Source organism: Pteropus medius, unplaced genomic scaffold (assembly GCF_902729225.1).
Source record: "Pteropus medius unplaced genomic scaffold, Ma_sr-lr_union100, whole genome shotgun sequence".
Lineage (NCBI taxonomy): Eukaryota > Metazoa > Chordata > Mammalia > Chiroptera > Pteropodidae > Pteropus > Pteropus medius.
The window spans coordinates 4933001-4945566 of record NW_024342474.1 but is presented as its reverse complement, the minus strand read 5'-3'; the positions used below and the strand labels follow the sequence as shown (position 1 = coordinate 4945566).

At 30.3% G+C, this 12566-nt stretch overlaps 1 protein-coding gene across 4 annotated transcripts in view; it reads right to left on the bottom strand.

Annotated features, from left to right (window-relative positions):
* The window catches only part of USP15 (ubiquitin specific peptidase 15), a 106365-nt gene that overhangs the window by 39892 nt on the left and 53907 nt on the right, over positions 1-12566 (bottom strand). For 3 of the 4 annotated variants that reach the window (XM_039865873.1, XM_039865869.1, XM_039865870.1), the window contains exons 7-8: positions 6026-6112; positions 428-572 (exon numbers count right to left, since the gene is read on the bottom strand). In XM_039865873.1, coding sequence (XP_039721807.1) covers positions 428-572; positions 6026-6112 — 232 coding nt within the window. The remainder of the gene's footprint in view (positions 1-427; positions 573-6025; positions 6113-12566) is intronic. The other variant, XM_039865871.1, reaches the window with a different exon arrangement.

The window sequence follows — 12566 nt, the reverse complement described above, 5'->3', positions numbered from 1 at the left end:
AAAGACTTAAAAATAATTTTATTTAGCGTTAAAGGATTGGTGACCATAAAATATTCACTAACATTCTTACCACTGTCCAAAAAAAGCAAAAAACTGCTACTGAATATGTAGAGATCTCAGTAGCTTTCTTTTCTTCTCAGAAAGCCTGGGTTTTCTGTTTGGAATTATATTTTTACATAAAATGTTATTTAATCCTCTATTATGTGGTAATCAGTCACATGCCACCTAATTGAGGAACATGATAGTGATAGTCTACTACCAGCACTAGAATGAACGAGTCAAATGTGTATGCTTATATCTTCCATGAAAATAGAAACTCAAAACACATATAATACTCATGTTCTGACATGTAAAACCCAACTCTACTCTTCTTCTATTGCTGATTTCCATGAAACACATGAGTCTCACTTTGTTTGGAAATACCTACCTGAATAGCTGAGTTCATGAAACACGTATTTCCCAAGTTACTTAGGCCACAGAGGCCTGGTTGTTCATTGTTTCTTCCAGGTTCTGAATAATCATAGTTCTTATAAGCAGTATATGATGGGAGACAATAATTTGAGTTTTTCACACTGGAAGAAAACAAAAAATATTTTTCATAATGCAGCCAACAGAGTATTTTAAACCTATTTGAGGATGTCATTAAACTTTTTTTTAAAGACATGAACCGAAATCAAAATACTCCCTTAAGATACTCCTCATCTAATCGATAAAATCACTCCATCATATATCACACCAACCAAAACAAACCACTATTATATCTTTCTACCCTTGATTAACTGGAGCAGCTTCAGAGTTTGCTCCATTCTTCATTGCTCCATCAAATTTAAAACATTCAGATTTTAAACACCACCCACAGCAATAAATCATTTCATTTATGTCCCTTTCACATCCTGCTACTGTAACAGAGTAAGAACAGTAGAAACAGAAAAAGTTGTGCTTTAGTTACAGGTGAGAGCACAGATTTACAAGGCCTCTGTGACATCACTGTTCTGATGCACGGAAGATTCTATTTATAGTTTCTATGCTAGATCAACAAAATTTAGTATTCGAATGTGGAAAAAAGCCTGAGTGATCAGGAATGCAAAAATGAAATGACTCTAAGCAAGTACATTCCAGCATTATTTGGCTTTCTTTCATCTAGTTTGTTAGACTAGTGCAGTTTATTTAACTAGATGAAAATAACCTCAGGATAATTTATATTATTAGTATAATAAATACTAATCTTAAAAAAACTACATGATGATGATGATGTGACTAAAAAACAGTGTTACAAGTAAACATGATAAATCAGTTACTGACAATCTCAATTGGTTATAATTTGTTCCTGATAATTTAACAGTTTTTACTTATAATTTCAAATAGTTTTTTTGTAGCTTCTATACCCTCACTTTATTATTATAACAGATTAAGTGAACTGTACTACTACCTATCCTAAGCCTTTAGTAAACATACACACACGCACACAACAAGCTAAATAGGTAAAACACACAAAACCACATCAATCAAAAATTACAAACATACACTTGCCATTTTAAGAAAATACCACCCTCCACCACAAACAAAAAGACCGACTCCCAGACTTAAAAAACTATCCACCCTGAGAATGAACAAAAATAGCAGGGCCCAAAGAAATGCAACCTTGATCAATTCGAATATTTGCTTGTTTTAAAGTTTAAAAAGAAAGTATGAAACAAATACAATTTACGCATAGTTTGGTGTTTGCAGATCATTAGCTTTATAATTCACATTTTATTTTATATTCCCGGTAACTAATAAAGTACAAGGTACCTGCCAGCAATTCAATATATGTTAATTCAAATAACTGATGATTGGATTCTTGAATCTAACTTTGAAGACATGCAATGAAAAAGTGAATCCTGTTTTCCTTTTATTACTTTAATAAGTACTAAAAACCAAGGTCTGCTATATACTACAAAAAAGGCAAGGCCTATATTTTCTATATAATCTACATATTCAAGAAAAAAGATATTTTGATTATAAAAATATAATAAAATTTAAGCAGTCTACAAGTACACAGGGAAGGAAGGGTATGCTCAATTGCATACTCATGCCTACACACACCCCCTCCACACACGCGCGCACACACGCAAGTGAAAAGACTGAAAGTACATTTACATGTTTATTCCACAAGTATATATTCAGATATCTGTCTCTCCCATACGTAACACAAATGGATAGCGAAAGTTCTATTCTTCTGTGGGGCAACAGGATGGAATTTGCTGGGATCGTGATTCCTATTTACTGAGAAATGAACAAAAATCTTATTTGCAAACTACATTTTAGTTTAAGTGATAGGTTAAGTATAAGCTTTTCCCAGGGACTTGAGATAGTTTAGATGCTCAATGATAAAGAAAACTGATGAATTTAAAATATTTTAATAGTATCTTGGTCACTTAGAATTCACATTTTATGTGCTTTCTAAAGCACATATTAAAGTCTGTAATGGAAAACACCAAAAGCAGCAAGCATTTCTTTAAATACTTCAACAAAGTATGTAGAAATCTAGGCTCTAAGGACAGCTTCTATTCTTTCATGACTATTTCTGCTCTTTTTTTCCTAAAGATTATAAGCTAGTCCTCATCCTACAAAGCTATGCTATTTTGCAAAAATAAACAAATTTGCCAGTAATCTGAATGGGAATTTTAATACTATACTAGATTAATTCTGTATTATAAATCTATCACCTTAAATGTAACATTTATTTTTGGAAAACTGAGCCCTTACTTTTCTACAAAAATTTTAAATTGACTTTTCAACTAGCACTTATATTTGACATTATAAACATTATAAATCTATAATTTAATCTTCATAACTATAATTATGCTCATTTTGCAGTTAATGAAATGATACTTTCAGCAAGTAACTCGTCAAGAGCTAGATGGCTAGCTGGCTTTGGAAGTCTCCAAAATCCAGTTCCTTTTCCCAGCTTAATCTCTTACAAGGAATCAATTCCACTTCACATAAAAAATTTTAAATTAACAGAAAAATAGAAAAGTGCTTTGATATGGAATGCCAAGACTTGAGACAATAAATGTATTAAAAAGATTTTTTAAAGGCAATATTACATTGAGGCAAATGTAGCGAGAGAAAAATGTAGGGAATAGAAAAAAGGAATTTGATATATATTAAAAATGTACTTAAAGTAAAATTAAGGCAAAAACAAGTACTGTATGGAGTAACAGGTAAAATAACCACATAGGGTAAACAAATAATATTCTGGCAACTGGTTCTTCATAATATTAGTCCTCAATAAAAACTTAAACTTAAATAACTTGTAGTACACTTTGTTATTACTGTTATAACTAATAATCTTAGTTCTGGAAATGAAAATTTTCTATCTCAGTAACATATCAGTTTAACTTGTAAATAAATTTCACAAACTTGTGTGTTATAACTACTGATTTTAAGATATATCTTATACTTATAGAATATCTCCACATACATGCAGTTTCAAAAATGTACATAATATAAAAAGGTCATTACTCATTTTACATATTTTTAAAGAAACTATGTTGTTTCCATCTGAAGTCTTAAGCTGCTACTTATTTCCACAAGTTGAATGGAAAGTTAAAAAATAAATTTTATGTGAAATAATTGTTCATATAATTACAATATATCAAAGTTTTGTGTTTTTTTTTTAATTTAAATTTCCATATTATAGATGTTTAAATTTTGTTCCTTACTCAGAAAGGTAAGGTTTACTTTCAAGTACGGTGATACCTTAGTAGCTATTCGCTTAAAGTTTCCTAATATGAAAGGACTATTTTAGTGCCTAAAATAGACAAATATAGTTAAGAGTAGAGCTATCAATCATGTTTTAAACTTAAGAAAGCTCTCCAATTTCTCTCAATGTTTTCTGCAGTCAGAGATTTTGATATCAGATTTTACTGTCATATTTTCACTATGAGAAGGAAATAAGACAAAAACAGAAACACACCGGACCACATATACTAATACAGCAACTCTGGTCAAAATACAGTCCATATTCAACACAGTGTGGAAAATTTCTCCAAAGAATAACTTTAAATACATATACCTGAAACTGAATTCTTTTATAGTAAACATGGGAACCATCTGCAATTGGTAGAAACAGTAATATTTTATCTCCTGTGAAAAAATTACTTTTAATGAATTTAATTATAAGATATTATATAAACAAGATTAAAGGCAAATATTTCCTTTCACTCTTTACCTGCAGATACATATTTCTAAAAAGAGAAAACATAACTACACTGCAATTTTGGATACTTACACTATAATGTAATGTTATTAAACTGTTACACATATCTTTTTACGGATTACTAAAATAAGAGAATGTTTTAAATCTTGATACACAACAAACTCTTTTCTAGAAAAGTTGGACTAATTCTCCAACTGCTCACACAGAATCCTTTAAGAACAGATATTCTTCACTGAGTTTTTCCCAATGATACTGAGGAGAGGGTAAAATGAACGGAGTTTTTTATGCTTTTAATTTACATATCCCTAGTTAATAGTGAATTTGAACATTTAAAATGTTTATATATTTTAATTCTTTTACTTTTTACTGTCCAGCGACATCATTTGCCCATTTTTCTAATTGTCTTAGAAAATTTCACAATGATTTTTCTGAACTTGATATATTAAGAATATTCAGCCTTAATCTGTCATTTGTAACAGTATTTTTTCCCATTTATTTGCCTTTTAAGTTATCTATCTGACAATAAAAAGTAATTTAATTTAAAGTTTTAAGAAGAAATTCTCAATTTCAATTCAATTTTTCCGCCAACATTTCCTGGATAACCTGCCCCATTCTTTACCAATCTACATTGCTTCTGATCACATTAAACTCTTTTATAGATAAAGATCTGTTTCTGGGCTGTGTTTTCCAGTCCACTAATCTGCAGGATATTCCTGGCTCAGTAATATGCTATTTTAATTCTTGTATCTTTATAAGGTTGCGATGTTTAGTAGGATTAACGCACTCTCGTTTTTCCTTTCCAGATTATTTTGACTAGTTTTATATATTTAAAATCCAGATATATGTTAAAATAATTTTGTCAATTCCTCCTTCACCCACCAAAAATATAAATTTTAAGGAAAAACCCATATACTCAATTAATGGTGTTATTTTAAAGATTATTTCACAAATAGCTTTAGTCTTTTTTAATTTATTCTTTGGTATAAGTGGATGTCATTTATGAACTGGACAAGTAGTATAAATATTTAACTATATAAGTGTTGTTAACCTAATATATAAACCACAACGTATATATCTAAGAAATAAATAACATAATCACTTCTAGATTAAAGTTCTTCCCATAATTTGAATGGACTAATTACAAATAATAAAAGTGTTCTTTTTATTCTTTTCTATAAGATAAAAAGCATGCCAATTTTCAAGGTAAAATATCAATGTCAGAAGTTCTGGTGAAGCCCAAGTGATTTTCAACTTTTTTTCTTTCAGCAATAAAGCAGACAAATTCTTTCACTAACTTTTATAAATTCCAAGACTCTTCATATTATTCATGATGGGACAAAGGAACTGTTTCTCTGAACTTTTTTTTATAAAGTGATTGCCATTTTAATAAATGTAAAACTCTATGTATGCTTTCCAGACAAGAATCACTGATATATGCTTTAAAAAATACTATATATATATGTAGGTTATTATATATCTGGTTCTAAAATGACATCTGAAATTTATACTCTTTCTAAAAAACTGAAATCTAACAGATTGCTATATATATTTCAATAATTAGTATTTAGAATGTAAGATTCTGAAAGTGCTTTATTTCTCTTTTAGTAAATTATTGTACTATATGTATTAAAGCAAGGAGAAGTTTATAACTGCGCTTTCTTTCTTGTGAAGTTACTCCCCAAAGAACTGACCAGTAATTTAAAAGAAAATAAATTTGAATGCATTAAGACTTTTATCCTAAATTTTAGATAACAAGAGATTTTTTTGCAACCACAGTAGGGTGATCAATTAAACAAAGAGTTTTTAAGATTCAGTGCTTACTTTCTGTTGTTGATGTTGTTATAATTATTTGATAGAGATGAAGGAGAGATCTTTGGTAAAGTTGAAAAATTGGATGCACCTGGGGACCTTTAAAAATATGAAAATGTTAAATTAGATAAAAAATGCTGAATTTTGAAATTAATTATGAAATAAAGAAAAGAACCAACAGATGACAATGTATGTAGTAAATGAATGCTGGAAAACAGATTTATGAGCAAAATCACTATATATCTTTTGGTTTTCAATTTCCAAAGTATTCTTTTATATAAAAAATAATGTTACAAAGGGAATTATTTTCAAGAAATTTATGAAATTAAATATACAACTTGATATTATTCCTATTAATCTACTAACCCCAAAACACCCATTTCTGAATTCAGGTAACCATTATGAATATTTTACCATTAATAATTTCCTTAAATCAATGGAATTAAAACACTAATTTTTAAGGGTGCATGTAAAAAAAATCCACTTTGTGTCTCAGTAGGTACCATGGCATTCTAATTATATACAACATCGACACAGATCAGAGGATTTACCAATTCTTTAAAATGTATGGCAATAGGGATGGACTAGCATAAGAGAATTCCAAAAACAAGCCCAAGAAGTAATTTTCGGCCAAAGTTATCTCTGCAAAAACAGAAAAGACATAACTGACTATATGTTACATACTTCACTAATTCAGAATCTTTTTGGAGAAATCTCAACTATGAGCTTTTACTCAATTATTAACTTTTAATCAACTAATATACTTTAAAGGCAAAATTGATAATCAACAAATCCATTATAAAGTACTTAAAGACCTCTGAGATCCAATTTCTGTTTTAACTTCGTAAACAATTTTAATTTACTAGGCGACATCTAGCCATGGTCTGTAAAAAGATAATTTTCAGTTTAGTATCTCTGTCATCATAAATTCTAAATTAGTGAAGCCCAAAGTGATTAGTTTTTAAAAATTATATTATTTCCTCTACTCAGGTGCTAATGAACAATAAAATGGTCAACGGGCAGGAAAGTATAATCTATAAAATCAGCCTTTAATAATCTGGATTTCACTAAATCTACAAACTTGTAATGCAGACGAGATGGAGGGTAATAAAATTTCTTACATAAGAAAATTTTTATTTAATTTTTGAGGTTTTTTTAGAAAACCTTCGTAAATTTTTTTCTTTATTTTTGTTGATGCAGGCTGCATATAGGTAGATTACATTAAGAGAGGCTACTATTAAGGTGCCTTTCTGACAGAAGACCCTTACGAGATTTTATTTTACTATACTAAGCTCAAAACACAAAATACAGCCAACCAAGTTTTAATATGAAACAAGGTAGAGAACCTATTTAAAAGGAAATTTTATAAACCTAATATTTTAAGTTACTAGTTTTAAAGTATTAATAGAAATATAGAAGTATCCTGGCATTTTTTACTTCACATTAAGAATGCTAAGTTAGAAAAAACTAAATCTATTAGATACTGAGATATAAAGAATTAAGAAGGTTACTTTTTCAAAACATGATCCACTTGTCTGTAATTTAATTCAATTCATTACAATTTTCAGGAACACAGATATAAACCAAATGTTCCCTTGAATTTTATAATAAAATTTATGGAAATAAAGATACATTACTTCATCCAGCAAAGTAGCTGAGGTGTGTGTGAAAAGGCAAAGCAGCATGTAGCAATAATAATACTACATCACATAACACACACACACACATTTTTTTTTTTTCCTGCCCATCTGTGGCCTTTTTACTATTCATTAGCAACTCTACCCCAAGGACAGTATTAGAAGTTTCTATGAAATTCATTAAAACACTCAAACATTAAATGATTCCTATATGCCTCGCCTTTGGGTAAGTACTAGGAATACAAAGAGATACAGTCCCTGACTTCAAATAGCTCACAAACTAATGTAAGGAAATGACACAAAAGCAAAATAATGATTAAAGTGTAAGTCCTATAATAAATTTTAAAATTATAACAAAACAGAATTTTGTGGGTAGTAACATGTGATGATTTTTAAAATAATGTGCAAGTTGGAAGGGTAATTTGGAACTGAGAGTATTCCAGGTGGAAAGAAAAACACATGCAAATGTATGGCAATACAGATACTATGATGTATTTAGGGAATTACCAATAAATTCAGCTTGGCTGAAAGAGAAGGAAGTATGTAGAGATAGGAACAGAAGTTAGTAAGGTAGGTGTAATAATAAAGGATCTTTTATGTTCTATGAAGGAATTTAAATTTCATCCAATTGTGCTAGGGCATGTTGAAATATTTTAATAGTGTATCAACATAATTAGATTTTTAATCTAGAAAGGTAACTCTTGAGGAAGAGAAAGAGACTGAAGATTGGAAGGTCATTTAGGAGACTATAAAATAATGAAGGTGAGAATAAAGATGTGGCTAAGAAACTGGAGTAGGCAAGGGCAACATGTCTTGAATGTTTAGGAAGCAGTTCTCAAAAGCACAGTTCATACACCCTTAGGGGGCTCCAAGACCCTTTTAGGGTAGCCATCTATGAGGTCAACACTGCTTTCATAATAACACCAATGTGTGATTTAAGTGTTCTTCGACCTCCTTCTGGGTAGATATTTGCACTGACAGTGCAAAAGCAAAGATGAGTAAAACCGCTGACATTCTACCATGAGTTAAAGTAGTAACACCAAACTATATACTAGAGTATATATACAGTATTCTTCACTGCATGCCCTCATGCCCCTGCCCCCCACCGTGGCAGTAAAAAATAGTTTCACTTAAAAATATCCATATCGAAAAAAAACAAAAATTATTGATTTTATTAAATCACTACCCTTAATTAAACTTTTTAATACTGCATAACGAATTAGGAAGTTTGCATAATGCATATCTGCTACATACTGAAGTAACATGATTGTCCTGAGGAAAAAAGACTTGTGTTATTATTTGAATTTCAAGCAAACTAGTGACTCTTTTCATGACACTGCTCTTTTCACTCTTTTATATAAAAGGGTATCTGGCAGACATTTTCTCAAAAATATATGAAAGGCGTCTGTTACTTCAAGGAAAGCAACTTAAAGTATTTCTTGCCAATGAAAAAATTCAAGTGTTCAAGCAAAAAGTAGAACTTTGGAAAACCTGACTTTGCCACTGTGAGCTTGGTAGGGTCTCACTACTTACTTTTCTCATACGACTGGTGATGTTTAAACAAATGATTTTAAAAAATATTGTATGATGAAATATGTCAACATTAAGAATATCTGTATAACTCAGTGAATCAGTATTTTCCACTGCATGAAGTAACAGATGATAGATTTTAATGTAACATATAAAAAGTTCATTGACATGATTTCAGATTACATATTGCAATTAACCTTTTATCATTAAACCACCACTGGTTAAGTTTTGATGTGGTACCAATTATCTAAAAAATCTTCTCCCTGTTCCAACTACACATTTTTGTGAGGCTGAATGTACTTAAACCCAAACAATATATCACAATAAACTGAATGCTGAAGCACATAAGAGAATTTAGCTGTCTTCTATTCACTCAGAGTAAAGAAATTTGCAAAACTGTAAAACAATTCTATTCTCAGTAAATTTTGTTTTTGAAAAGTTATTTTTCACAAAAATATTATTTATGTCAAAATATAATGGTTTAGTTTTTTATTGTTATTTATCGATATATAAAAATTTTTAATTTCTAAAATATAGGTACCAATAGATATAACCCACATGACAGTTCTTTGGGTCCTTAAGAATTCTTAAGAATGTAAGGGGGTACTGAGATCAAAATATTTAAAATCAGGTGTAGGAGGTAGAATTTCTAAGAACTTGCTAACTAATCAAATGAAAGAAATAAGGTTAAGTAAGAACTCAAGATAACTCTCAGATGGTACCTGAAATAAAGAATACAAGATATGAAAACAGTTTAGGTTAAGGGAATAGGAGAGGTTGGGTAAAAATATTTTTAATTCAATCTGACATGATGAGTCCTACGACATTCAGGAAAAATCTGGAGTTCAGAAGAGAGCTCCAAGCTAGAAATACAGAAAGTCATATCTGTGTCACTTTGAGCTAAGGAACAAGATTAGCACTGAGTCCATCTGCTGATTTTGAGAGGCTATTGTGATACGAAAGGTCTTCAGACAGAAAATTGTGGACTATCAATGCATTTAAAGTATGAGCAGAGCTGCTGCATATAGTCAGTGAAGTGGTATACTGCAATGCCAGGGAAGGTCTTTAACACAGATTACAATGTGAAAAATAACCCCAAGAGTTGTGAAGTATACAACATGCACAACCAAACATAGCAGCCCTGGAGAGGAAGAGAGCCAGCCAGGAAGAGGATTGGTTAGTGAGGTGAAAATAGCCCTTAAAAGACTATGGTATATGGAATTCAAATTAAGAGAAATTCTTTAGGAGATAGTTAACAAAAAGAAGTATGAGAGAGAGGTCAAAGAAACTAGCTTAAAAAAAGGTCAAATAAGGACTTTGTTAAATTCTGAATGCGTGCTTAAGAATAACAGATATTGCCTTTTTAAAGAAACCATCAAAAGAAGAAAAACTAAAGAATGGTATTTAGTGGAAGTTTATGGATTTTTATTTTTAAAGATAGGAGAGATTTGTTTATATTCATTGGCTGGCGAGAAGATGATACTAGAAAAAAAACAAAAGAATAAACTTGTGTCATTTGAGTGTCCACTAGATTATGGTAGTATCCCAGGCATTTGTATATAGAGAAGAGGAGATAACGGGGGTGGCAGGGGGAAGCAAGGTCTAGAAAGCACTGAGATAAATAACACTGGTGGAGAGTTTGTCTTTAAATAGCAATGAGATCAGAAAGAGAAGGATGATATGGTCTGCAGGTAAATTTAAGGTATGATAACACTTTTTAAATGCTGTTACAGACATTATTGATAAATGTTAACAGGTTCGATCACTTATTTATTCCGATTCCAACTTCTGACCTAGATTTCACATAGCTAAAGCTAGTGGACATTTGTGAAGTTAATTTAGGGGCTGACTAGTCAGTCTGTGGATTATAACCTGATTCCTTTAGCTTTCTTCCTTTGATGTAACTTGGAAATTAAACTGTTTATTAGCAACTCTGCTCTAGTGGCTTTCTAAAGAGAGGAAAGAGAAATGCTTAAAATATATACAAAGACTAGATATAAAGACATAGATTAGATATTAAACTTCTGGTGTTAAACTAATTTTTGCTAGTTTAGGCTAGGTGTAATATAGACAGTGATTTATCTCTTAAACAAGACAGAAAAAGGTAAAAGATCAATTTAGCAGAAGTAATTTCATGGAGAGAAAATCAAACTTCATCCCTGACAAATAAATGTAGTATTTGAATTTCACTATTCCCAATATTTGAACTAAAAGCATGTAGTTCAAGACTAAATTGAACTTCTTACGTTGAAAGAAAAACCAAGCTTATTCTTGGTAAATTAACAGAATATTTAACATACAAGAAAATCTAATACCATACTGAGCAACCAAAATATAGAAGTCTGAAAGTTTATATAGCAAAATAATTAAAGATTTTGTTATTTTCAAATCTGACATAAAACCCAACTTTGTAAAATCTAACATTATAAAATAAAAAATTATCTTTAGAAAAATAAGACCAATCTTAAACTTTCCCTATTTCTAACAATCATCCTAAGATAAATTCTTTAAAAAAAGAGAGAAAAATTTAAATCTCTTGAAAAATCAAACACTTTTACTGTTCTGCAATATAGATTATTTAAGTTCAACAAGCATTTGCTGTGTGCCTCTTCTGTGTCAGGCAAAGTGTTAGGTACTTAAAAACAAAAGCTGAAGGGAATTTATATATAAACTGCTACTCATAACTTTATTTTTTGTTTCTTATTTTGATTGCTATGTATGGTATTTATAACATAAAGCATTCTGCTTAAAAAATGAAATTAATTTTCCACAGCCATTATGAATCTCAGCACCAAAATTACAACCCGTTTTTATTTTCAACTTTTTTTATGGAAATTTCTAAGCATACATAAGACTTCATATACCCAATATCAGTAGCTCAGCTTAAAAAATTAACATTCTGCCACTCTTGTTTTACCTATAATCTCCTCAGCCTCTCTTCCCCCATATTTTTGCTATTTTAATAACTTCCTAGTTATTCATAATTCTACCTGTAAGTACTACAGTATGCACCCCTAATAAGAGGTCCTTTTTTGATATGTTATTCCCAATCTAATGCTCAGTTCATATTCAATTTTATCCTACTGTCTCAACAGTATCTTTCTCTCCCAGTTGGTTAGTTTGAATCAGGATCCAAAAAAAGTCCACATATTTGCAGATTAATTTTAATAACTTCAAAGGCCCTGACTGCTACTGTTGACTAATTTCTCCTCTGGCTTCATCTTACCCTATGTTTATTTTCCATTTGTCTTGATTTCTATACCTATTCATACAGGTAACCTTGACTTATATGCGTTATTTTAAATTGTTCATTCGGAAGAAAAGAAGAAATAAAATACCCAAAATCATTTGTGAGTATCTGTGAATATCGAGCATCTATATGAGAA